Source organism: Malaclemys terrapin, chromosome 10, assembly GCF_027887155.1.
Source record: "Malaclemys terrapin pileata isolate rMalTer1 chromosome 10, rMalTer1.hap1, whole genome shotgun sequence".
Lineage (NCBI taxonomy): Eukaryota > Metazoa > Chordata > Testudines > Emydidae > Malaclemys > Malaclemys terrapin.
Genome location: NC_071514.1, coordinates 29,451,502 through 29,477,344, shown reverse-complemented (window position 1 = coordinate 29,477,344; position 25,843 = coordinate 29,451,502). Strand labels below are relative to the sequence as shown.

General features: G+C 41.3%; 1 protein-coding gene across 1 annotated transcript in view; it reads right to left on the bottom strand.

Moving 5' to 3' along the window:
- LOC128844460 (uncharacterized) overlaps positions 1–19,875 on the bottom strand; it is an 88,709-nt gene extending 68,834 nt beyond the window's left edge. Inside the window, exons 1-2 of the mRNA XM_054042214.1 lie at positions 19,533–19,875; positions 13,316–13,463 (exon numbers count right to left, since the gene is read on the bottom strand). Coding sequence (XP_053898189.1) covers positions 13,316–13,463; positions 19,533–19,875 — 491 coding nt within the window. The remainder of the gene's footprint in view (positions 1–13,315; positions 13,464–19,532) is intronic.
- Between the last annotated feature and the right edge of the window lie 5,968 nt (positions 19,876–25,843).

The window sequence follows — 25,843 nt, the reverse complement described above, 5'->3', positions numbered from 1 at the left end:
CTGAAGAGGGCGCTCCAGGCTGGAAGAGCTAATTCCCTGGACGACCAGCAGGAGGTGCCACGGCCAGCGAGTCGTCGCCCTGTCACAAGGAGATGAGAATTTATATAGTTGGGACCAGTGTCAGGTTATTAAAGATATATTTTTGCATTCTTCTCTTGGGCAAAACACTTTATTTCTTCTATGTTACCTGTAGCTCTTTAGTAACTGGCTGAAAATATGCTTTAATTAATACTAATAAAACAATAGGACACATCATGTTATTTGCTATCAGTCTGGCTACATATTATTTATTATTATTGTCAACATACCCCAGGATATTTAGAATATCAGCAACCTCTGCAGTTATCTCCAGAGTGATGTCATTCAGGGCTGGAACTTTAGGACTAACAGTACTTTGAAATTGTTACATTTTCCTTCTTGACATAGACATTAAATAAAAGAGGAAAAATATTGACCATATACAAGTTGATTCTGCATTCCTTGTACACTCAAAACTCCCACTGACTTGAGTAGAAATGCAGAATCAGGCTAGTAATCTAGGAACTGTACCAAGCTGACATGTAGTACACATTGTTTCTAGCTAATAATATCATACTACTTTAAGATTCTGAATGTAAATCATGCACATTTGTATTGATTAACTATTTTGGAATCTTCATAATATTATTATGTAAAACAAAAACATATATATGCAAATGAAAAATTGAGATGTCAGCACCATTACAAGATTTACCCTGATTTTAGACTATCACAGCAATTAGATTAAGCTGTATCAAATTAAACTATTTTGCTTTGTGCCTTACTAACAAAAAGACTGCACTAAAAAGAAATGAAGACATTAAAAAACGTGATTAAACCTTGTTTATATGGACAATCAAAAATTTAACTGCCGAACTAAAAATATATATGCAATTAAAAGGAAATATAATGTAACTAAAGTATGGGTTAAAAATAAATAAATTGTCACAAGCAGTTACAAAATCCAAGAATATTTATATCAGTGACAAAATGGAAGAATGAGCAACAGCATGAGGGATGATCGCACCTCTAAATAAATGTAGCTCAGACATCACGCCAGATTCATCTGTAATGGAGTTTTTTTTTTTAAAAAAAAGGCAAATAAAATAGAAACAGGCAATTTATTTGCATGTGAGCAGAATGAGAAGGCAGAGCAAAGAACGTTTATGCAGATAATGCTGATGAAGACTAAAAACTATATCTCATGGGATTTCAGTTCCCTTAAAGTGAAATCTCTGACACCACTAGGGAAAGATGCAAGTCTTGATATGTTTATTGGCTGTTCTCCTTTCACCCTTCATTTTGCTTTTTACACTTCTTTCTAATGCTGACTACAATCATGGCACAACATGCAACATGTTCCAGGTGGCAAACTAAGAGGAGCAGCTTCCTGTCAAAAACAAGCCAATGCTGCTTGACAAATTTACCTTGACCTGATCACTGTGGTGCCACTAGCCACAAGCTACCTGGTAACAGTTGTTAGGTAGGTCAAGACTAGCTTTTGTTGTTGCTGCAGTTAATAAAAATGTCAGATGATAAAAGAGCATTACTGTGCAGTCACTTAGCTCATCAGAAACTAATCCTGATGCATTTCAAAGAACATTTGGAAACTGACATAATCTATGTAAGTAAAACATTACCCATATGCTTTCTACCAGCTACATTAACTACTGATTAAGCAGAAATGTACACTTTTTATACTAAAAATACATACAAAAATAAGGATGGCAATCTTACAGTGTTTGTACCGGCAACTGAATTAGTCATGCAGAGCAGCGGATGTTTGGAGGAAGCCAGTCAAGGTTTCATCTGAGTAACCTTTGGCAGGAAATGGCTGTTCCTGCCTTCCTTGAGCCTTAATTATATTGGCCTAGCTCATCTCTTCCTGCAGAATAACCTACAGGAGGGGGCTGCAGAGCAGGAAAACTCTATGAGGATTCTTTTACAGAGCTTCCTTCCAACTCATCTCATCAGGATGGCAAGGTTTGACTCCTGTGGAGAAAGCCATCTGTCCCCAAACTGTGGGTCCCCAAGAATCCGTACAAATTCTGCAGGGGTCCAAGGCCATCAATGCAGAGGCCTTGTTCCTCCAGACTGGCTTTGGCCCCCCCAGAAGTGCAGCTCCAATGCAGCTTCTCTATAAGGGACTATCCTGGCTGTGGCTTCCCCCAGGAACCTGGGGAATGCAGAATAGTTAATAATACAATCTGGGGTGCTTTCTTCTTTTCTGGCTAATGTCCACAGGGCCAGAAGGCGGGTGATTTACATCACTACTCAGCCAACCTCTTTCCCCAGACAATGCAGAGAGCATCTTGGGGGCAGAAGGGAATAGTGCCAAATAGGCTACTGAGGCCTACTTTCAAAATGAAGGGGCAGATTTGGAGGGTCCCCTCCGTGAAGACTTAAGGGACACAATACATGAAATGTTGGTATCTCTGGGGCTGAAGAGAAACCATTCATTCCATCAAAACATGATCCTCACTATCTTTGAACTGTAGTTTTCCTGGATACTACATATGAGAATGACTATATCAAATGTAAAGGCAATCTAAATCACCTGCAGTAAATTACAATTCCTTTTGAAAAGTGGCTCATCTGGCTCTGTGTTGTGATATTTCTTGTTCCTGGATACAGGTATTTGGGCAGACCCTGGTATATTTCAGATTCCTCTCCCTACAGATTTGCTTAAATACTAAAAAGTTAAATCACATCAGAACTGAGGGGATATTGTGTCTGGTACAACTGAGGTTTATCTTGACTAGGATTTAAAAGCATGTTGTTGGAAAGTGTTCGTTAACACATACTAATATACACATTCTAAAAGTCAAGTATAGACAGTGTAAGCGTCACATCAACACATGCTAGCTGGTTGAGCTGAAGCCTAGGGGTGGCTTTTTAGAATATATTGCTTAAAATGTGCTAACTCATTCTGATGACTCACCTTTGAATTCTAGTCAAGACAAATCCAAAATGAATAAACCTTCTATCTGGAAACTGTAAGAACCTGAGGATGAAAAGTCTTTAGTATGTTCAACAGTTAAAAACTACAGTTCTGGGGATACTGAAATATAGATGCCAATATGGTGCTACATAGGATACCCAAATCTTCTAAAAGTCTTAATGTACTAACTCAATTCAAACTCCTGAAAGTCATTGTTGAATTCCAAACTAAATGTCCCCAAGTCTGAGTTGCTCAGTTTGGATGGAATGTCCTGTAAAATATCTCAAATGAACTTTCACATTAAAATCTTACTCTTAGTGCGACACTACACCCTATATTCTTCATAGAGATATTGTTATGATATGAATATGGCATAACTAAGATGTGTTTTATGCAAGATGGGTCATGTGAGGTATCATTGGAAAGGTTTTACTGAATGATTTACTGAATATGGTCCTATTTGTATCATTTATCATTTCTGTGTCTGACGTTAGGAATATTGACTATGTAACAATTACAAGTGGGATTACACCTGGGGAACGCCCACCAGATAGACTGCAATCAGCCTGGATGGCCCATTAAGGAGAACAATCGGACTTTGAAGATGCTAATCTCCCATCTTCCTGGGATGCTGCAAACAACCTTTGACGCCTGGCTGCTTTGACACTGCAGGGCCATGTGATCATGTCACCTGGTACTGGACTCCACCTTGGACTACTAGTATTTTTCCACTAATAGGGGATGGGGATCAAACTGGGAAACAAAGGATTCCTGCCATATGTAAATCCTATTTAAGGCAGGGAAGTGACTTAATCAGGGTTCATTCTTCACTGAATTTCCACCCAGGATGACTGCTGGAAACATCTAAGAAACAAGGAGAAAGCAGGGAGAAAGACAGAGCCCAGGCTGGAAAAGGTGTCTGGCCAGTGAAAGAAATGCCTAAAACAACATTTAGGGTGAGAAATTACTACTTGTAACCAGTCTCTTTAATGTATTAAGCTTAGTTTGCATGTTCGTTTTATTTGTTCAGTAATCTCCTTTGATCTGTTTGCTATCCCTCATAAGCACTTAAAATCTATCTTTTTGTAGCTAATAAACTTGTTTTTGTTTTCTCTAAACCTAGTTTGTGGAATCCATAACTGGGGCGGGGGGGAGGGGGGAGGCAGGGAGAGCTGTCCATATCTACCTCCACATTGAGGGAGGGAGTGAATTTAATTGAGCTTATGCTGTACAGTTTTCTGTGCAGCACAAGACAATACAATTTTGAGTTTACACTCCAGAGGAGGTGTGCATTTGAATGCTGGGCAATTCCCTAACTGAGTCTTCCCATGCAGAGCTGATTTCAGTGTCTGTGACTTTCTGCAGCTGGGTGTGTCCCTACCTGTTTGTGTGCTGGAGGAGGCTTGAGAGCCTGGCTCAGCAGGACAGTGTAAGGGAGCCCAGGTTGGTGGAACAAGTGGGCTCAGTGCTACCTCAGTGCATCAGGTGGCAACCCAGAGGATGGGGGGTAACCCATCACACTTAGTATCCCTCCATTGTTACAGATGCCACTAGTCTGGAATTTGTCTGTTGCAGGACAAGTTTGTAAGCAAAACTAACTGACCTGCAGATAATGCAAATAGGGAGAAATAGAAATATTGGGTAAAAAATTAGAACAGAAAAAGGGACTAGACCCAATTGTGTTATTGCCCTGACAAAGGAATTAGGCACAGCCTCATTCATCTCAATGCTGGGAAAATGTTATTGACACTCAACCTAAATTTTCCTTTATTTAATTTTATTCCATTGTACTCCATGGTTGAAGTCTGGCTCTCTTAACACATGGTTATAATATGATTTGGTCTGGTCTATATAGGAAAAAGCAAATCTTGTTGTAACATAGTTAGAATATAGCTGTATTATATTTGGGTTATTAGACAAGGCCTAACTCTGTCTAAATAATTATCCCTGCTGCCTACGTTTGGACATAATGGGCTTGGTTTACCACTGCCCTGCACTTAGCGTAGTCATTTATACATGTTAAAAGTGGGTGTAAAAGTGGGTGTAAAATGCTACTAAATCAGAATGGTCACAATTTACACCCAGTTTTCACTGGTGTAAATGACTGCACAAGGTGCAGAGCATCAGAGAATTGGGCCCAATTTCCCCATGTATTGAATTATCACACCTGCTACAAATTCAGGCCCTGATCCTGAACAAAGCTCCATTTTGGTGGACATTTGCTCATACATAGAGGTCATTGGTGCTCTGAGTCAAAGACTGTTTAGTTTACCTCACTCAATGAAGTACACTCTCTAATAGCATTGTAATGGTGTGATTAGGAACACATAGAATTGACAAGGCTCATGAATACTTACTAATAAAAGTTACATGAGTGTATCAAAATGAGTAAACACTTCTATGTTTTCTGAAAATCTGTATCAATGGTACATTTTGTTCTGTGTTTGTAGAATGCCTAGCACAATGAGGTCCTGGTCCACGATTCAGTGCTAGAGTAATACAAACAATAAGTAATAATAATAATTTCAAATAACTTGCTCAAATCTTTTAACAACTATATTATAGTACCATCTAGTGGGCAAACCAAACCAGATAAAGACTTTCTTTTAAGACTGTAGTACACTGAGCAAATACATTTAATGTTAGCTGCCAATTATTAGGATAAAGGATAAATTAAAACTCTAAATATAACAAAGATATTTATTCCCCTCTACCACATCTCCAGCCTGCTCTAAGACACATCTTTTTGAATTTTGAAATTTTGATTACATTTCAAATTTTTATGAAGAAACAGGAATTTTTAAAAATTATTTGCATTTTCCAAACCACATCTGTTTTTTGATCAGTTCTACCATTTAGCTAAAAGAGTACTAATCCCATAGAAAGACAAATAATGCCACCGAAGCACAGAGTTTAACTGGATGTAGGGAAAAGCTGGCTGTTCTTACAAAGAGACTGAAATACAGTGACAAAAGCTTGCAGGCTGTGGATTAAATAAACCTAAATAGAAGAGGTCAGTGTGTCCAACTTTTTTCTGTCAAGCTACTCCTCCTGTAGCCAGTCACTCACTAATTGTCAGGAAATGGACTCCCCATTGCTCATTATTGTATAAATAAGAGTAAACTTTATTTGAGAGCATTATTCACACACCAGTCTGTCTTATGTGGCAACATGGCTCCTGTAAGACTCCCTTGATGTCCACTGGTCTCAAACTCACCTCAGTGGTAGGGTGGCCACTGAGGCATCCCCAGAATACCAAACATTCTGGTCCTTCCAGAATAGCATGGGCCCACTCCTCTTGGCATGACCTCGCACACACGGTTTATGCGAGATCACATCAGAGGGAACGGAGCAGCATGCACTACATAATGGCATCCTCCATGATGACACCGGACAAAACCACATACGGTACCAGAAAAGGACAAACTTTTCCAAAACCAGAACTGTCTGGCTTAAAACCGGAACTGTCTGGCCTCCCTACTTGCTGGCAGCATTGCCAACCCTCCAGGATTGTCCTGGAGTCTCCAGGAATTAAATATTAATCTTTAATTAATGATAATGTCTTGTCATGAAACCTGCAAGAATACCTCCAACCAAAATTGGCAACCCTAATTGCTGGAGAGAGGAACAAAGAGAGTTCACATCATGTGAAAGAGAAAGGGAGTAAGATACTGCTAAAAGGGTCAGCACCATTTTACTCACTGAGGGTCTGGTTCAGCACTTAAGCACTTCAGTGGGACTTAAGCATGTGCTCACGTGCTTTGTTGTATCAAGAACAAGATTCCTAGGGGATTGAGAGATACTGTGTCATGGATCTACCCACATCACTGGGTATTTCGGAATCCTCAAAATATAAAGGATTGGGCCTCAGATCATTAGACCAACCAGAATATGACATCATTTGTAAATTATTAAATACTTTGGTGGGAAAAGGATTCACTTAGCATGAAACAAATTTGAATGTTGAGACATAATCAAGGCACTATAATTGAAATTCCATTTTTAAAGTAAGTTTAAGAGATTCCAAAGCACAGGGCCACTGTGGGTAAAGCATTTACTGATTCCTTAGCTATTAACAAAATGGAAAGCCATATTTCTCTTACATATATCCATTTTGAGTGCATATATAAGGACTATTGGACAAAATCACAGTCCCTTTGAAGTCCTAAGAAGTTTTACCATTGACTTCATTGGACCCAGAATTTGACCCACTGATTGGAGTTGAAGATTTATTCTGGGAAATTATTGCCTTCTGGTTCAAAAAATTACTTTCTATGAGATATAAATAATACTTGAAACTGCAAGTGCCACCTCATTAATTCCATTATTTTATCAATGGCATAGAAAGTGATAAAATATCGAGTTACAAAACCTGTTGTTTTAACACTTTCAAAGTCATCATAGCCTGCATTTATATTCTGTAAATGAACATTTCCCCATTGTCTGTTTAAAAAAACCCTTTACTTTGTTTAATTAGAATATATTGAATATTTCCAGATTGCCTTACAGATCTTATCTGTTGTTTATAAAATAGTAAAACAGGTTTCCATTTGTAATGTTAATATCAGCTTCTGTACTTCAAGAACAGTAAGACTCATCTGTTTGGCACAGGGACCCTCTAGATCTTAGTGCCTTATCACATAATTAGGTTTTAGCTCTCAACAACATTGGGATTAAAATATCAATTTTAATACTCAGACTGTAAATTACTCACTGTATCCTCCTACCACTTTGCTGAAAGAATGCATAATGCATACCAAATTGCTATTCAAATTCTACTTCCTGAATTAACAAAACAGTACTTCAAAGGCATCAGTGAACCATTTATGGCCTGATTCTGCACTCCCTTATACCAGACTCACTCTACTGAAATCAATAAAGTTACACCAGCATAAAACTAATGTAGCACAATGAAGATTCAGACCTGCTGCCTTTTTAGTTGCACATTACATCTTGGCTCATGTCATAGTAACACAAAGTTGGATTTGGTCTTTTACCCCTTACTTCAGAGGTAAAAAATGGCCTGAAGAAAGAAAGAAATTTTTGGCGTTGGGTCCCAGGTCTGCACTCTTTGTGCATACAAAACTTATGCATGCAAAAAGTCATCTTGAAGAAATGTCAATTAGACATCAACACTACCATTTGCGAATCCTTTCTGATTATCTGGTCCCTAATGGCACCTGTAATTTGTCTATATGAAAAGACAATGAGCCAGATCCTTGATATGGTCTTGCCTTAGTTGAGCAGCAGAAGATTCCATTCGAATAGGTCAATCGCCGACTGGAATAGTGTTGACATACAGGAGAAGATGTGCTGGAAGCATAGATGTGGAGAGAGCATGACTAGAGTGGAGTGGCACTTCAGAGATCCCAAGCCAGCATAATGGCCCAAAGGGTGCAGATGCTGCCAACACAAGATTGAGCAGCTCTGAGACTGCTCTAAATTGCACTGAGGGTTGAATTGGCCTCAGCAGCTCTGGGGTGAGAGATGCAAAGGTGGTATAAGAGCATCTTTGCCTGCTCCTTACAATATGTCCTGCCCCAATTTTAGTGGGGCTGATACCACCATACCTAATTTTTGTACACTTTTTATTCAATCAGCACCAACTCTGCATGTGCACCTTTCAAAAACCAATTCTAGAAAAAGAAAGACAGTAGAGAGTGTAAACAGCTTCGAATAAAACTGCATATTTTTTATTTTACCTCATTTAACAATAATTAATAAACCAAACTGTGACCCTCTTGTGCATGGGAATAAGCAGCAAATTAGCCTATTTCTACATAGCGGGTTTCTCACTATCTTGAAAAACCCTGAGGATGCTCAGACCTGCACAGAGTAGGGCACAGAAAGGGTTTGCAACTATTCTGAGGGAGAGTAATCTGAATGATCGAGTACAGCTGTCTTTGCTTTCACACACTTCTGTCCCTGACAGTATGGCTTTCACATGGCAGATTTGTATACCATATCTGAGTTATTTTCACACTGAAAAAATGTTGGTTTTCAAATGCTGAAAAATAAATAATTTATTTCTAAACTGTAAAATATTATTCTAATAGTTTTCAGAAAGGTCATGGTCACTCACTGAACTGCAGCTCTTCTGCATTCAAAAATCTTAAACTCTGTTGTAAAGCAGTTTTCAAATAGCAGCTTGATACAGACAAAAACACACACATACACACACATACACACACACACACACACCAGTTACATGGAAATAAAAGGTTGTATGCAAAATCTATTATGTTCAATGTGTGAGAATAACCAGCCTATGTCATAACATCTGTAAAAACAGCATCTAATTTTCACAGTTTGGATATTATTTCCACTGCTAATTTCTCTGACACTGTGGCACAGTCTTCTCTTGATCCAGGAGGGACTGACACATATACATTCTATTCATGCTAATGAGAGACATATGCCTTAGTTCTTCATCCCTCAAGTAGTGGGAGTAAACACTATTGGCTATCAGGAGGGAAAGTCAGAAACTCTGAGGGAAATAATTAAACATTTTCTCATATGTGAGCTGTGTGAATTTCACAGGCTAAGGTAAAATGTGCAATGATGCTTCAGGAATAACAAAGCAAGCTAACAAACTAAAGCTGCAAAAGCACTGTTAATTTGATCACATACTCTGGTGCCTGTGACCCCTGGCACAACCCCGCATCCCCATCCACTGGAGATTACTTTTCCTATTGGCGACAATAATCTGAGAACTAGATGTGTGGAGCTGTGTGGGCACATCTGGAGATAACACTTTCTGACCATAAACTGACCCAGATTTGCAGAAGCCATGCAGAGTGGCATCTCCACAGATTAGGAGAGTAACCACAAGTGTGACAGACAGAGATGGGGTAAAGATGAAGAGTCTCACAGGGCTCAATCTTCTCACCTCCTCGGTCCAACATCTTTGTGAGGGCACTCCGGGAGATGGCTGACTGCACAGTGAAGTTCAAATTGCTGGCCACAATACACCAGTCTCTAAATTATTATTTTAAGGGCCGCATCTTAATTTTTGACCCTCCATAGGTCTGAAATGCTTGAACTCCCTATCGCATGGGTGGAGACTGTGAGAGCTGGGGCAGAGCATTTTTGGTAGTGAGTTCTCACCTCTAGAACCTCCTGCTCTGATTTAGTGTAAGCCCATACAAATATTTCCTTTCTTTTTACCCAAGTCTCTTAACTGTCTAAACTATGCAATCTTGAACTCTTAACCAACAGGACAGATCCCTCTCCATCCTCTGTCTTAAAGCTTCACACAGCATGGGATCATGATGGTTTTACTCTTCTCATTCAGGAAGATAATGATAACCCAATTTAAACTATTTAAAGTGCACCTAGAGACCACAGTGATGAACACGTTATGTGTGTAATAAAAAGCTGTACAGTCTAACGTCACATAATGTCTATTCCTTATTACTTTAGAGCCCAATGGAATTTTGCCCTCTACTTCAATGGGAGCAGGATCTGGCCTTTAGTGTACATGTGCCTTATCTGATATTTTTTTAAATAATACTTGTAAATGTTATTAGGGGCCTTTCCATTTTTCTCTTTGTATTTGCCTTTTCTTTTGCTATAGTACTGCTTAGTTTTCCTAATTGTCTCCATGTAACCCATACTTACTGTACTGTTATATTTATGGGTAATATTGTTTGTCTCTGATTGGTTGCCTGGTTGGTAAGGGAGACTGTTGCCTTGGTTTTTAACATTGTGTGAATTAATGCAGGCCTGCGTGGGTGGCACGTTTGGCCTGCTTTCAGCTATAATGTTTTCTTCAAAAGTAGGGCTGTCATTTTCATAAATTGTTACAAGTCCTTGGAATCTATTTCCCCCCACACTCTATGTTGAATGTGTGTGGATATGTCCAGTTTCATTTCTGACAACTGATGTGGGTGTGACGCTTATCGAAATTATAGCGAAGGCTGGTTGCCAATGATGTTCTTCCCTTGGGTGTAGGGATAGGAGTGTCAGTACACGATAATAAGTGTGAAGATTTTTGTTCACATTTTTGAAGCACGTTATTAGTATAGTTGTAACAGAAATAGAAACAATATTGCGTCTGGGTGCTTTTTATTTTAGTCTGTATGTTGCAGGTATTGAGCCAAACTGTGAGCTGGCTGTTTAGATGCTAATTTGTGTCCCTGCCCTCTTTCTGACCAGACCCTTAACAGAGGTGACCATGATCTATTGTGGCTGTGGAGCACCTCTGGCCACAGCAATCAGCAGTCTCTGCACTTTGGGAGGACGAGTGATGGTACACTGCATGGGCGTGCTTGGAAAAGTAGAGCTCCCAGTGCATTTTCCCCTTGTAGCATACACACAGCTAGCTAGAATGTAGTCAATAATATGGAATATAATTTCTTATCAGATGGAATGAATATGAATTACAACATTATGGTGGGGTTTCTTTGATTGTTGAGGAGTCTGTAGTTATTACAAGTTGCATGTTTTATGCAGGGCTTTATTTTTTATTATTTTTGGTGCTATTAAGGATTTCCATTGTGGATTGGCTTGAGGAGACCCTCAATATTTATCTACTGCTTCTTTAATGTAGTTCTTTAGAGGCAGATACTTTTTAATTAGTTAGTTTGTATAAGTGACCAATACAGTAGAACCAATCTAGCTATAGTCAGGTTGGACTCATTCACATTCTGAATAATTACACACTCTCAGAGGGTTTTTGAACCCTTACAACTAGAGATAGCCCTGAGCCATGAAGTTCTGATCTAGATTTCATCAGCAGGAGATTTGGATCAGATATTCTAATTTGGCCCCATATTTACTCATGTAACATGCAGCTTATTGTAATGAGGGTCATGGGATTTCATTTTTGTATGATCTGTTTCTGTCTGTAACATACTTCTATGGCCCTCGTTATCATAGTAACTGATCATCTTACAGTTATTAATGTATTTATTTTCACAACACTGCTGTGAGGTAGGAAAACGTTATCCTCATCTAACAAATGGAGAGCTGAGGTACAGAGAAACTGAACAGATGTCTATGCTGCAATTAAAAACCTGTGGCTGGTCCATGCCAACTGACTTGGGCTAAAGGGATCGGGCTAAGGGGCTGTTTAATTACGGTGTAGACATTTGGGCTTGGGCTGGAGCCCAGGCTCTAGGACCCCATGAGGTGGGAGTGTCCCAGAGCTTGGGCTGTAGCCCAAGCCTGAATGTCTACACTTCAATTAAACAGCCCCTTAGCCCAAGCCCCGCAAGCCTGAGTCAGCTGGCACAGGCCAGCCACGGATTATAAATTGCAGTGTAGACATACCCTAAGTGGCTTACTCAAGGTCACACAGGTAGTCCATGGCACAGCAAAGAAATAAACCCAGGTCTCTAGAATCCCAGATCACAGCCTTACCCACCATACCATCCTTCCTACCTTTTTTGCATGAAAATGTAATAAATAGTAAATTAAAAAAGGAATATGAATTCATACGTGGTGGTATGTTCTTTCTATGTCATGTGGTCTTTACCACTTGGAACGTCAAAGGAGCAAAGTTAGCTGCCTCACTCCCACTGAAATTCACCAAAAGTTGGGTACCTAACTCCCTTTGGCTCCTTTCAAATCCCAGCCTATATAGCTTTCCTACATGACACTGACAGGATTCTTGTAAATACTAAACTGGTGCAGCTGGATATCAAAATTGACCCTACACAGCTCTGAGGACTGATAACTTGTAGAAGACTTGAAAAAAAAATTTAAACTACATCAGCTTTGTTGTAGTTTATTTTTATTCTTTTCCTCAGTGAAGAACCAGATATCTATAAAGTTAGTTAATAATATGAGAAGGACATGAGTAGTGGGTATCCTCTAAATCAGGGGTTCCCAAACTGGGGGTCGTGACCCCTCAGGGGATCACAAGGTGGTTACAGGGGGTCATGAGCTGTCAGCTCCTTTGGCAGACAGCCCCAAGCCCCATCAAATTAAATTAACCCCCTCATTTTTAATTTATATGGGGGGTCACATTCGGAGGCTTGATGTGTGAAAGGAGTTTGAAAACCACTGCTCTAAATCACTACTTTAGTCATGACTATCACATGGTTACAGGAGGAGACGTGTGACGTGAATTTCCCACCCTTCCTGTCTTCAAATGATTGCAAATTAAGTTATCTGCTTCTGTCATGCGAAGTACCAAATGAGGAAGACCTGAGACCTTCACCAGGATCAAAAGACAAGTTCATTCAACAGGGCATTGATAGCAACATATGTCAGAAATACATGTGAAACCAAATGCAACTAGAAACTTCCTATTAGGATCTCTGAATTATTTAACACACATGGAAACTGACTAACAGCACCTATTGTGATTAATTTTTTTAAACAAATAATATTGGTAACTTTCACCTGTACCTGTTGAATGATTGATTCAGTTTTTCCTCAGCAGAAGGGTTTCCTTCCTGGTTAATGGTCTCATAGGTTTCATGAAGATCCATCTCTGATACAGCCCTCAGTTTTGTTTTTTCAGATGATAAGTCTGGGAACCCTCTCCGCATCTGGTCTGAATAACAATAAAGACATTTTTCTAATTGCCGACATATAGCTCAAAGTCTCCTGTTGCTTGGTAGGACACTATGATTCTACAAGTGAGTAGTATCTATTTTGCAGTAAACATTAATTACTATATTTATGAGCATCTGTTATGAGAGAACTGGACTTGACATAACTTGGATTTGACATAACCACAGCCATTTTGTGTACTCAGCCACCATAAGCTGGAAGCGAGGACATCGTGTAGTCAGGAATAATTTGGTCTTTGCTTATGCAGACAAAAACAGCTGCACAGCTGACGTGTTTTCAATAAGAATAGGTAAAGGACAGATTCATGAGAATGCAAGGAAGCATGAATAGCTGATCTTGAATCTGGGTGTCTGTGAGTTTCTTGTCTGTGAGTTTCTTGCTGGGAGTTGCTTTGCTGATAAGTAGCAAGTTGCTTTGCTGATAAGTTTTTTTGCTGTTACTAGGGAAATTGTCAGCCCATTGGGGTTACAATGAGTTATGGGCTTTGTTTTGAGCAACCTATAAAAGAAATTAGTTAGAGTGTGCACTTTGGAAAAGTTTCGGAAAGAATTTCAATGAGCTAGGAGACTGACATAAAAATCCCCAGTGGCTAGGAGGACCACTGGAACCAGGGCTGGCTCCAGGCACCAGCGAAGGAAGCAGGTGCTTGGGGCGGCCAATACTCCGTCCGCTATTGGGGCAGCACGTCCAGGTCTTCGGCAGGAATTCGGCTGCGGGTCCCTCAGTCCCCCTCTTCCTCTTTGAGCTGCTGCCGAAGAGTAAGAGAGGGAGTGAAGGACCTGCTGCCAAAGTGCCGCCGAAGAATGGAGCGGCGTGACTGAGCTGCCGCTGATCGCCTTTTTTTTTTTTGCCGCTTGAGGCGGCAAAAAACCTGGAGCCGGCCCTGACCGGAACCTTGCTGCCCACTTGATACCATCTTAGACATTGGGGAATTGTATCTGGGGTGCTCTAGACTATTGTTATTTTAGATGTGTGCTTTAGATTCAATCAAAACAAGGATTTTTTGGGTGAAAGCACTCATGTGTGTACCAGTCATTTATCAGACAGAGGAGCTATGTCCCCCATTGATTTATTTCCTGACACCACCTCATCTAATCTGGTTTTGAAATAAGGGGCAACTGAAAGAAATGCATTTAGGCCCTGATTCTGCAATACATTACACACAAGTCAACTGCTCCATATTAGTTCAGCAGTTCAACATGTGCAACAGCAGGATCAAGGCCTTAATTATTTGTTTACAAAACATTCAAATAATAGGTTAATCCTATTGATTCTTTACATTAGTTTAAGAATAAAAAGACTAAAAATAATAACTATGATGAGTTGCTAGAAGTAATTAACAAAGAAATATAACTTGACATGTAACTTAAGGTTACCTGCTGTTTGGTAGAACAGTAATCATGACGCTGAAAGAGCCTTATCTTTCCTGACCTAAGTTTTTCCAATTGACTTCAGTGGGTTTTGGATCAAGCTCTCAATTTAGAGTCTCTCTTTTGCAGTAAACTTAACTGCTGTAACATTTAACTTCAAATCTAACGATCCAAAGCTTAAGAATAGATTTTATAGAAATGATTTGGGGCTAGCTGGTCAGAAGTCCACTGTCATAGTAAAAAGATCTGGAGAACTGGGAAACACTCTGCTACAAACTCTACTCTGGCCCAAGTTCTGAAGAGTCACAAAAAAGTAAAATTGTCTCCCTATAAATATTTCCATTTGCCTTGAAAAGGCACATGGCAGAATTAATATGTTACAGGAATTTGGGAACAAATCCTACAATATTTACTCCATCTGAACTCCTCTTCAGCCAATGAAAGACTGATTTCTCACTGTACTCACTGTTCTCACCAGAGTAGGGACCCAATCGCGCTCCCACTGAAGCAATGGAGTTTTGCTACTGACTTTAATGAGAGTTCCATGGTATGGAGGGACTGGAAAATCAGGTCACTCATAACTTCAGGACTAACTATGGCTTTAACACCTCTTAAATTATTCAGGATGTAATCTTCCGTGAGATAATGAGGCCGAGGAGTTCAAAGTTGTGTTAAATCAATTGTGAGTGAACAATAGTATACCATCCACTGGTCACAGTTCACTGGCACAGCTTACTGTCTTTATGTTGAACTGAGTTAGTCTAGAGATTGAGGGACCTCTTACCTGGAAACCTGCTCTAATTTCAGTACCAGTCACCTGTTTCTCTCTACTGGGGCAGCGGGACAACAGGTGGCTGTGGAAAAAGTTGAAATACCTTTGAGGAAAATGATATTCCAATCCTTGGACTCCTGTTCTTACTGGTGAGGCATTTAATGTTTTGTAAACAGTAATGTCTGAGAGTGGTTTTAGTTCTTATTACTCACAGTGTCTTGCTACTCCCAAAATACTCTTGGGCAATTATATACAGAATAGACTTTTCATTTCACAATTTCCTTTCCATTCAATCTTGCAGATGCTGCCTCCTGCCTAAACTTCTTTATAAAATTTTAGTGTGTGTCGGCCAGATCTCTAACTGGTGTAAATCAGTATAGTTTTGTCAAAGTCAATGGAGGCTTGGAGCTATGCCGATTTCCACCAGCAGAGGATCTGGTCCTAAACATGCAGTGAAAATACTGCACTGTCTCCAAATATATGCATTGTACATGGTGCCATTTAGCAAAGCTCTCAGGCCCAAGTGATGTCTCACCTCATAGGCTTCCATAGGGTGGCCACTGACACATCTTCAGACTACCAGACATTCTGGTACTTTTGGAACGGCATGGGCCTGCCCTTGCTTGCATATCCGCACCCCACATGGTGTGTGGGAGGTCACACTGGCAGGAGGGGCAGGGCAGGGCAGGGCGCTCTGCAAAATGGTGTCCTCCATGATGATACCGGACAAAACCACAACTGGTGCTGACCAGGGACAAACATTTCCAACACCAGGGTGTTCTGGTTTGAAACTGAACGAATGGCCTGCCCAGGTGTTGAAGGCCCTAAACACAGTGGAACTGCCAGTGTGGGAAGCAGGGCCGGCTCTAGGTCTTTTGCTGCCCCAAGCAAAAAAATTTTTGGCTGCCCCCTCACCTCACCCCTGGGCTCTCCCCCCAACCCTGCCAGCACCCCCTGCCACCCTAGCCCTGGGCTCTCCGCCCACCCCACCTGCTCCTCCTGCCACCCCAGCGCTGGGCTCCCCCCCCACCAGTGCTGATTCCGCCCGCTCCCCCCTCGCCTCCAGCCAGTCCGGCACTGACAGGGTCGGGGTAAGCAGCGGGGCTCCCGCCTCCAGGACCAGCCGGGACCCGGGAGGGCAGAGCCAGGGGACCGTCCTGGCAGGGGGCTGAGGAGCCGGGGCAGGGTAGCCCCAGAGGAAGTGGAGACCCGGAGAACGGGATGCGGGCCCCACATGGCAGCGCCCCGCCCTCTATGGCCCCGTGGCTGCTTCTGGCCGCCCTGCCATAGTCCCTGGGCGGCTCGGGCCGCTTTGCCCAGCCCCGACTGTGGCGCTGGGCTGGGCGGCGGCCGCCCTGTGGCATCTGCAGGCGGCTCTGTGTGCCCCTAAGGGCGGCCCCCAGCCCGAGTGTCCCCCGCTAGGAGCCTGCCCGGCCCAGCCACAAGGTGCGGGCGCTGCTCTCCCGCAGCGCGAACTGCAGTGGCCCCAGGGTGATGTGCTGCTGCTGCCAGGGCCTGCTCTAGGCTTTTGCCGCCTGAAGCAAAAAAAGCAAAAAAAAAAAAAAAAAGGATGGCCAGAATGCCACCCTTGAAAATGTGCCGCCCCGAGCATGTGCTTGGTTTGCTGGTGCCTAGAGCCAGCCCTGGTGGGAAGCCTCAGAGAAACCATGCAGTGGGATGCCTCGCTACCTGTGCTTTTCTGCTTCCTGGTGTTTCTTTCCACAACAGCAAAGAGAGGACTTGGGAGGACAGTGTGTCTGACTAGGAGATCAGCAGTGGAGTGCCCAGTGAATCCTTCATTTCTTGGCTTCCAAAGCCTAAACCCTCCACAGCTGCTATTATAAGCCAGGGACCAGCAGCCATGGCTACTAGCAGACATGTGGCAGCTGCATAGCAACTCAGGACCAAGCCCCTGGCTTGCAGAGGAGGATTCCTTCCCCCTGCACCACTCTGCCCATTCACTCTGTTTTTATGTGGGGATAGAGGAAAGAATTTGGTACTAAGAAAATAGTACACTACATCCTTTCTCGTCTCATCTCTAGTCACAGCAACTCTTGGGTCCCCATAGTGTGTCCTATTCTATTGAATTCCTGTTCAATGCATTAACTCACTCATTTTAAAACAATCAAAATCTGTACATGCAAATACATAATTGTGTATCTTTGATAATTTAATCTAAACCTTCAGAGTGCGTATGTGAATTTGAACTTGCAATGCCTGTGTGTGTTAAACTGAATCTGCAGTGTGTGTGTATTAATTTGAGACTGCAGTGTGTGTGTGTATCATTTGAACATACAGCATGTGCTTTTCTTACCCTGCCATCAGGAGATCATTATCTCCAATAACAGATTCTAAAACAGTCACTTTGAATAGCTGATGCATGCTGGTGGGGGAGGGGCATGGGGAAGTGGAACCACAGTGGCTGAGGACAGGTAGCCTGGGGCCTTCTGCCCACACAGCACAGAGGCAGGCAGAATGGATAAGGGAAAGGGGTGGGGGCAGTTTCAGCAGCATCCTTGATTGTTGTTTGGGAATATGCAGCCTCTGCTCTCTCTTCTTTATTCCCTGCACCTACTAGGATATATCAGCAGGCAGGCAGGGCCCCCCAATTCTACTGGTCACAACCCCTGGCAGCACTACCAGCCCCCCAGCCTAGTAGCCAATGGAGCACTGAAGGCCACATTGTGGCTGGCTGCTGTGTGGGTGCTTCAAAGGCTATGGAAGGAAAGGTTCCTATGTTCTCTCTGAAGCCTGTGTAAGTGGAGCCAAAATTTGACCCCAAATGCATATCCTGAAAATGTAGCTTTGTAGCACGTGTATAATTCAATATATCTGGATTTGTATGTGTTTTAAATAGATGGTGCAGTTCTGTGTAAAGAGTTCTTTTTATGATGGCTTATAATGAACAATTCCTTAAATGGACACTGTGCATAAAATACAATTTGTATGTGTCAAAATCCACGAGGATATTTGAGAACCTCCTTTTATGCTTTTATTTTCTTGTAACTGCATAAAGCTGCCCTTTAAATCAATAATAACAAAGTACAATAAATGGACATCTATTCATAAGTAAATAATGGTAAACGGACTGTTACCCTATTGCATAATTGGATTTGTAACTGTCAATTTTAAAGGTAATTAAATTTTCAAGTGTGGACATAAGGCAATAGTTATTTCAAAGGCAAAATGGCTTCAGAATTGCTATGGTGCCTAGATTTATTGCTGTTTCTAATTAGATAGTTTAAATACTGAGGGTCTTTAAAACTTTGTAGTTGATTTATTAGGAAAAGATCTTCATGCTTCAATGAAATTCTAAAATTACATGCTGTATATAATCTTTGAGCACAATCCTAGAGTCATTACTCAGTGAACTTGCATTAACGTCAAAGCTTCAGATAATTGGAATATTAAAGACTTTTAAAAAATTTAGGGCATTAGGACATATTTTGTAACAATTCAAAAAAATTTTCCATATTATATTTACTCACATCTAATAAACAACTTAGATTAATTTAGATATTTGTAGGGCCCAATGCTCAGAGAAAATTCCCATTGATTTAAATAGTTATGTGGATATTTAGGAATACTACATTTTTCATCTAGAACATATTTTTTAAATAAGTGTAGTACATAAGGTAGTACAATATACCTTGTGAGAAGAATTGTGATTTAATAAGCGCATATAATTAAGCTTACAATGTATCACTTGAATAGAATAACTTGTTTTATTTGTGCACCTAGATATTTCCTTGAATTTCCCTTTTATAACAACGAGCCATGAAGAGAACAAATGTTTAGTACAAAAAAGAAAGTAAATACTAATTACACTAAACAACTATTAGTGTCCGAGGATTTTGAGCCATTACCAATATACACTTGAGCATTTCAAAGCAAACAATGACCTTACCTTTATAGTCAAGGAGAAAGCATGTGAGCAAGTGGGGACAGACCTCCTCCAAAATGGAACAGAAAGCAGAAAAAGCACTTGGGCCTTTTAAAGTGAGTTTATCTAAAAAATATTCAGCTTTCTTCTTATAGCTCTCCTGGGACCAAATATCTTTGTATTCCTCCAAGGAAAAGACTCCCTCATAAACCAAGTATGACAGCACTTTGTTCACATCCAGCTCTTCCAGTATCTTCTCTCTGTGATTGTTTAGGATTTCAGAAAGCCATTTATTCCTGTTCCCATTTTCTTTTTTGGTAGGTTTTTCACAGTTATAAAAACAAGATTTGGCTGTTTTTCCAAACATTTTGGCTTTTAAATACAAAATATAAAATTCTACTTCTGTGCGGGTTGTGCAGTCTTCAGTATGCAATGTACACATAATGTGAACAGATAGAATTCAAATACATATTGCTGTCTGTAGTTATTGTAATTCTACTGGAATAAAGAAGGCCTACATCTAAATTATAAAGAAAACTAGCTCAGTGCTTGCAGCCCCTTAAGAGGATTACTTTACACTAATTAGCCCTTTGTAACCGTTAACATTTTCTGAACCATAATGAGGCGACTGAGAATAGCTTAGCTACTGTTACTTTTTAATTCCATAACTGATTTTCAGAGATACCCCTTTGTAATAAATGACTTATTCAAGAAGACAACTGATCAAACTGAAATAATCTGCCCAAATTACTGTAGAACACAAGATAAGAATGTGTCTTCTGTGGATTTCAATTGTGTATTCCTAGGGGACCATGACACAAATTCCAGTATAATTGATCCACTATCACTCTTTTAGGAAGCATTCTATTTACAACATTAGATTTACATATTTAAAAATGAATAGGAAAGAAAATAATTACAAACACATAGTTTCTATACATATCATTGTAAAAAGCTATATATTAACCAGGAAATAAAGGAGAAAATGCATATACAAAGACCTTTCTCTGTGAAGATTAGCATTTGTAGCTGTTAAGATTTCTTTGTGTTTACATTTATTAAATTATGTTTGATTAATATAAAACCCCATCATAGTTTCCACTTGATGAAGCGGAATTAAGAAAAGAGATTATTGCAATCCCACTGTAGGTGTTCTGCCACTGGTAATCATTCACTGAGGATTGCACACTTATATAACCTCCTCACGCAAGGACTGCAAATCTCTTCACTTTACTGGAATTTCTCATTTTTACAGGGCATTTTTTTGTCTTTTTTTCATATTCTCTTATTGCCAGCCTGGATTCCCTCCTCCCACCATACATTTGGACGAACTCAGTCTCTTCCCTGGTGCTGATATTCTCGTGCATATGGTTCCATCACTGCCCAGCTACTGCTCCTGCATCCATAGCCCTCACTTGTGTGGCCTTCTCTGGGACCGATACTAGGGCCTTTACCTATTGTACTGCAAAGGTGAATGTACTCAAAGATATTTTAGCAAGCCTCTAGAAAGTCAAGTTTGATAACAATATGTTTGGTCCTCACCATCTTCAGGAGCAAGTACTGTCTCTTCCTGTCAGGCCTCTTATACCTCTGAACTTCCACCCATTTACGAACCCGAATCGCAGTGAATACAACAATGCCCGCTAAACAAATGATTTGCCAGATTTAATGGAAATGTTCTGAAGCACTGCCACCTTGTGATTATTTGTGGCTATAACAAGACTGCTTCCCATTCCTGGGAGCATCAGATGTTCCCACACCTTATCAGCAGTCAGTCAGACAAGAACCTTTAATTTTTTAAAGCTACATATTAATTTCCCCCTTTTAAAATTTTATGATTTATTGTATATGGGAATGGGAGTCTTCCTATCTCTCCCACATAGAGTCGGCTTGACTGACCCTGGGTTCTGCTAGGTTTTCCTTCGCTGCTGCCTGGAGCAGGGCCGGCTCCAAGCACCGGCGAAGGAAGCCGGTGCCTGGGGTGGCCAATAGAAAGGGGCAGCAGTCCGTACGTTGTTGGGGCGGCACATCCAGGTCTTCGGCGGCAATTCGGCGGCGGATCCTTCACTTCCTCTCTTCCTCTTTGGCGGCAGCTCAATGAGGGTTTTTTTTGTTTTTTTTTCCCCCTTCACCGCTTGAGGCAGCAAAAAAGCTGGAGCCGACCCTGGATGCAAGGCACCTGTAATATCCATTAGGAGCTAGGAAGAATGGCCCCAGAAAGTGGATGGTCAGCCAGGGATGGCTATGACATAGGCAATTCAGCACATTCTCCAAGCAACCTCCACTGGTAAGGGCTTCTATAGAACCATGGCCCTGCTTGAACCCCAGAAGAAGGGTGTAGCTCAAACACCACCTCCCATTCCCTCTAAGTGAATCCTCTTGGAGTGCACATGTCCCTATTGGTTGGAGTGGGCTAAATCAAACCTACTCTTTTTTTCCAAGTTCTCCATCTCTTTTTACTATTGTTATTATTATTATTACTGTTATTAATAATAATCTTAATAATAATCATAAATATATGGCAGCAGCATCTAGTAGCCCTGATAAAGTTTTGGGTCCCATTGTGTTAGGCACTATACAGTTCATGGTCCAATCATCCTTCAATCTAAGATATAATTGTCCATTTTATATCCCCCTAATAAGTTTCCACTGTGAATAAAGTTCCAGAAAGGGCCCCAGAAGTCACTACAATATATGATGTCTGTTTTTCTTAATGGCTCGCCAACCCAGGGGTATTAAGGGCTTTAGCTGATGCCTACTGAAGTCAATGTAAAGGCTCTCATTGATTTCAGTGGATGCTGGATCAAGCCCAAAGCTAGAATTTTTGGGTTCACAGCTCAATGTCCTGATTAGGGTGACCATACGTCCCATTTTGGCTGGGACAGTCCCTTTTTAAGCCCTGTCCCAGCTGTCCCAACTTTTTTGGCAAAAGTGGGCATTTGTCCCACTTTGTTCTTGCTGATTTGATCAGTTGGCAAGAGCAAATGGGACAAATGCCCACTTTTGTCAAAAATGTGGGGTATGGTGCAGAGGAACATGTGGGGGCGGGGAGAGAGAGTGGAGATGCTAGCCCTGTGCAGGGTGGAAGAGGCAGTGTTCCAGCATGCAGAGTAGGTGGAGGGTGGCACTCAGGCCAACAGCTGTGGGTGTCCTGTTTTCCCTTTGGGAAATATGTTCACCCTAGTCCTGATCATAGAATATCAGGGCTGGAAAGGACCTCAGGAGATCATCTAGTCCACCCCCTTGCTCAAGCAGGACCAAACCCCAAACAGATTTTTGTCCCAGATCCCTAAATGGCCTCCTCAAACATGAACTCACAACCCTGCAGTTAGTAGGCCAATGCTCAAACCACTGAGCTATCCCTTTCACTTCAATGTCTTGTGTCAGACACAGGTGGTTAAGCCTATACAGATTTCCCAGCTTAACTTCAAAACTTATTCTTCATTAATGTTATTAAACTGAAAACACTAATTGACCTCTTTCAGAGTAACAGCCGTGTTAGTCTGTATCCGCAAAAAGAAGAACAGGAGTACTTGTGGCACCTTAGAGACTAACAAATTTATTAGAGCATAAGCTTTCGTGGACTACAGCCCACTTCGCTTATGCTCTAATAAATTTGTTAGTCTCTAAGGTGCCACAAGTACTCCTGTTCTTCTAATTGACCTCTGATATCCTTAATTGTGTAACATATAGCATAGTGGTAACCATTTATTGTGTATAACTGCAGTACACAACTCAAAGAACTGAGAATTTTTGTCAAAGTAATATGATGCATTTCTTAAAGGGAAGGTGCAAAATATTTACGTCTTCATCACAGATGAAGTGCTAAATCCTGCCCACCTTACTAGCGTGAGTTGTCTAGCTGAAGTAAATAATAAACAATGAAGTCAATGGGACAACTCTCTTCAATAAAGGAAGCAGGATTTGGCTCAAAGTATAAACCAAGAAAGTCTACACTGGTCTTAGATTGTTAGAAGGCTCTGGGGTACTAATGGTTGGAGGGAAACAGTGCTTGGCAATAGAACTGCAGAGGAAGGCTAGAGCTATATTAACTGGTTAATGTACAGAGCAAGCTGTACTATGCATGCAGAACACACAGTCACCTAAGTCAATGGAACAGGAGAGACAAGAAGTTTTGTGGCTGTTTAGTATATGAGTGACAATGATCTGTGAGTGGTGAACACTTCATAATTTGTCTAGGGAAGCAAAATCTTTTGAGCTAGCCAGGGTCGGCTCCAGGCACCAGCTTAACAAGCAGGTGCATGGGGCGGCCAAGGGAGAGGGGTGGCACCTGGGGCAATTCAGGGGTGGCAGGTCCCTCACTCCCTCTAGGAGCGAAGGACCTGCCGCTGAACTGCCGCCGCCGATCGTGGCTTTTATTTATTTATTTTTTTGCTTGAGGCGGCAGAAATGCTGGAGCCGGCCCTCGAGCTAGCACTGTCTGCATAATGCAATGGAAGAGGACATATCTCCACAGCTAAAAGGAGATGCCCTGTTAATCTTAAATATAACATTTTTATAAGACTATAAAAGTCAGAAAGACTAATGAGTGATATTATAGGAGATGTACCATAGCCAAGCAAAGGTGCATTTACCCATTACTTATTGCACATGCAAGTATAGAGCATAAACAGACACAGGGTCTGATTCACCTCATCCTTGCCCATGGTGTAGTTATTTCCACATGTACAAAGTAGCTGTGCAATATGGAATGCTTCCATTCTGATCTGGTAACCCCCAGGATTCTTAACTAGAGAGTCCCCAACATGGGAAGACTCTAGCCACAGAAACTTCTCCTAGACAATAGCTCTCCTGACTTTCTGTGGTCATAGAGATGTCACTGGCTGACACTGGACTGAGTGATGTAGGGGGTCAATGTAGTCATAGCTTTGTGGCTGTGGGCATGTTGGAAACTGCAGCTTAGGCAGGGATAAGGAGGGGAAAGCTCTGAAGAAGATGGAGTGGGGCATGCGGAGGTCAAAGGAGGTGAGAGCAATGGGAACCAGAGAAAACAGAGGAGCCAGAAAGGTGATCGGAAAATCTGAAGGGGGAGGATGTAAGAAGGAGAAGGTGTGGGGGACACTCAAGGGAGAACCAGATCAGGGGAAATAGGAGAGTTGGGACAAGAGAATAAGGGAGAAACTTGAGTGGGAAGGTGATGGGTTTGACATGGAGAATGTTAAATGCTACAGAGGCAAGGAAGTGAGGAATTTGATGGCAAGATATTTATGTAAATGAAGCAATGCATATTCACTGAATACATAAAATGGGGCATAACATCTCTAGCTTTCCATACTCACAGCCTTCTTGGGTAAGCAAAGTTTAGCATGCTGCCTAGACATACAGGGTAAATTTACACTGCAATAAAAGACATGCAGCACAGCTGTGGCTAGCTCAGGTCAACTGACTTGGACTCACAGGGCTCAGGCTACATGGCTAAAAATTGCAGTGTAGATATTTGGGCTCAGGTTCTGAAACCCTGTGAGGGAAGAGGGTCTGAGAGCCTGGTCTCCAGCCCGAGCCCAAACATCTACATGGCAATTTTTCGCACTGCAGCCCAAGCCCCACAAGCCTGAGCCAGCTGATCCAGGTTCTGAGAATAGGTGTGGTGATACAGTGTAGATGTACCCACAGAGCTCTTCAGCTGACTCACCTTGGTGACATCACTGTCAGAAAAAGTGTAGATGGATAAAACATAGACCTCACATGGCTCAACAACAGTACACTAGGAGATCTAGATTTTGCTGACAACATAGCTTGTCTAAGTGACATCTCAACCAACATGCAAGTAAAGATTGAAAGACTATCCCAGCATCACAAAAAAGATGTGATCAATAATTAGTTATGAGAGACAAATCTGATGAGGACCCCTGCTAACTCCCAACTCAAACATTATTTTAGAGGGTACAGGCATACAAGAGAGACAATTTAGGTACCCGGTAAATTGCAGTAATGCGCAAAGCAATGGGGATGTTCAGAAAGAAATAATGTCACGAACTGACAAGATGGCAATTGTATTTACCAGCTTAAACTAGATTTGGTCATCTATAATCAACAAATTATGAATCTTCTACTCAAATGTTGTTTCCATCTTGACATATGGATGTGAAAGCTGGAAATCCTAAAGGTAGACTGATGCCTAAATCCCTTTGAAGGCAAAATAGTATATGTTATATGGAATGAATTTATAAGTAATGCTGAAGTTCATCAGAGAGTTCAACCACTCCTTAGCTCTAAGATTATCCAGAAAAGAAAATGGTAATATTAGGGACATATGTTAAGAATGAAGCCAGAGCATCTGCCATGGCACAGAGGGGCTGACCAGAAGAATCCTT